Source organism: Myzus persicae, unplaced genomic scaffold, assembly GCF_001856785.1.
Source record: "Myzus persicae strain clone G006 unplaced genomic scaffold, MPER_G0061.0, whole genome shotgun sequence".
Classification (NCBI taxonomy): Eukaryota; Metazoa; Arthropoda; class Insecta; order Hemiptera; family Aphididae; genus Myzus; species Myzus persicae.
In genome coordinates, this window is record NW_019101632.1 from 98,124 (window position 1) to 100,152 (window position 2,029).

At 29.0% G+C, this 2,029-nt stretch overlaps 1 protein-coding gene across 1 annotated transcript; it reads left to right on the forward strand.

The window, feature by feature from the left end:
* On the forward strand, positions 1-1,298 carry LOC111029904 (acyl-CoA-binding protein-like). The gene is made up of 3 exons (XM_022309151.1): positions 1-192; positions 694-808; positions 880-1,298. The coding sequence occupies exons 1-3, from the start codon at positions 190-192 to the stop codon at positions 1,020-1,022; spliced, it is 261 nt and encodes an 86-aa protein (XP_022164843.1). The 5' UTR covers positions 1-189; the 3' UTR covers positions 1,023-1,298.
* The last annotated feature ends 731 nt before the right edge of the window (positions 1,299-2,029 follow it).

Here is a 2,029-nt window from a genome sequence, read left to right on the forward strand (position 1 = left end):
CCAACCACTCCGCAGTTCGCAGTCCGCGTCAGCAGTTCATCACTCGCCGCCACTGTTTAGCCGACTTTCGAACTCTTCACTGTAGTTTACTCGCAGACCGCAGTCTCCTCAGATTCGTAATTCGTTGACGTATTGCTGACGTGCACTTCCGACATCGCTCACGCCAATCCGATCTCAGAAACACGCACCATGGTAAGTACCTACTTACGATAGATCGTATTCGAACCATAATATTATATTTCATTTATTTTGCCATCATACTAATATAATATTTTATGTACAATAATATAAAAACATTGCTTTTTACCTGTTGATTTTCGGCTATTGCGATATCTCGGGGTTTTACCATAGATGTGTCTTGAATTACAATAATTACATCCAGGGCCAGCCTTATGTACTTTTCGCCCGGTGTGATTTACAATTTTTTCCATTACATCTAAGGTTTAAATGACGCTCCTAATTATCTTGAAATTGCTGCCACCTTTGCCACTTGCACATGTCTTAAGGGCTTAAGCCGGTCCTGGTGCATCTGCAATACAAATAATCATGTCCCTGTGTGTGTGTGTGTGTGTGTGTACAACCACTGTGAAATGACTAAAATCAATAAGTATGACACTCTAAAATCCCAAAATTCTTCTATCTTACTGATATTATTACATGAACATTTAAGTTTATAATATATTGTGTTTGCAGTCTTTCGAAGAAGCAGTTGATAAGGTGAAGAACTTGAAACAAACTCCCAGCGATACCAATTTGTTGGAACTCTATGCGTTCTACAAACAAGCAACTGTCGGTGATGTTAATACAGGTAATAAGACTTAATACAAATATATAGTATTTATGTGTACCGATGTAACAATTTTTTTATGTTTTACATAGCCAAACCTGGGTTTTTGGACTTCAAAGCAAAAGCCAAATGGGAAGCATGGAATTCAAAGAAAGGCACAAGCAACGATGAGGCTAAAACTAAATATATTGAAATTGTCGATAAGCTTGTAGAAGAAATCGGTCTCAAAGCTTAAACCGAATGGCTACTCTCAATGATCACACACATGCTACACACAAACACTTACGTTAAAGTTTACTTTATCTATTTAATTTAATAATGATTACAAATCATATGTTTATTATGTTCATATAATATAATATTTATTAAGATCACCAATTTGTTTGGTCGCATTTAAGGTGTGCTTCTAAGTCACGCAGAAAGACTATTTTTGACTTATGATCAATTTTGTTAATTTACATCACAGTAAAATTATTGTTAATTTATCAACATAAATACTTAAATTTATGATCAACGTTTATTTATTTATTTACACATTATTGTAGATAAATAATTATAAAACTATAAACATTCACATTGATACTATTTTTATTTTGTCATCAGTTTACATAAATATATATATTATATATTTTTAAAGAGTTGTGCCTTAAATTAAAATATTAGTTTTTATGAGTTAATTGATGCGTTTTTTTTACTTTTTCCAAATTGTTATACATTACTTAAAATATATTATTTTAAGTTTTATAGCTTGGGTCTAGATTTGAAGGCACTAAACACATCAAATAATATGCATTAAAGCTTATATGCATTTGATATGCTCTTAGTCTATTTTTGTAGTAATTGTAAAATAAATATATTATTATTATAGCTATAAATTATTCCAAGACAAATAATTATATAAACAAATAAAAATAAATATAGCACATACTATTCTATAGGAAATTATTAATAAATAAACATTAGTTTTCATAAAATTAAAAAAAAATTTATTTATTTTAATGATCATAGATAATATTATATTAAGAAATGAAAATAATTCTAAAGTGTTATCATTTCCAAATGTTTTAATTAAAGTACAAAATTTTAAAAATATTTATTCACAAATATATTTAAACAAACTTTACTTATAGTTAACAATAAAATAAAAATGTATGTATAACACCACATAGTTACATATAATGAGATAAATTAACTATTGGTTATTGGTATTTCAGGTATTTGGTATAGTCTACAGTGAAAATA

Bases quoted from the DNA above. Each gene is read 5' to 3' on its own strand.
- LOC111029904 (XM_022309151.1), top strand. The intron at 809-879 runs GTAATAAGACTT...TGTTTTACATAG, and splicing joins TGTCGGTGATGTTAATACAG to CCAAACCTGGGTTTTTGGAC.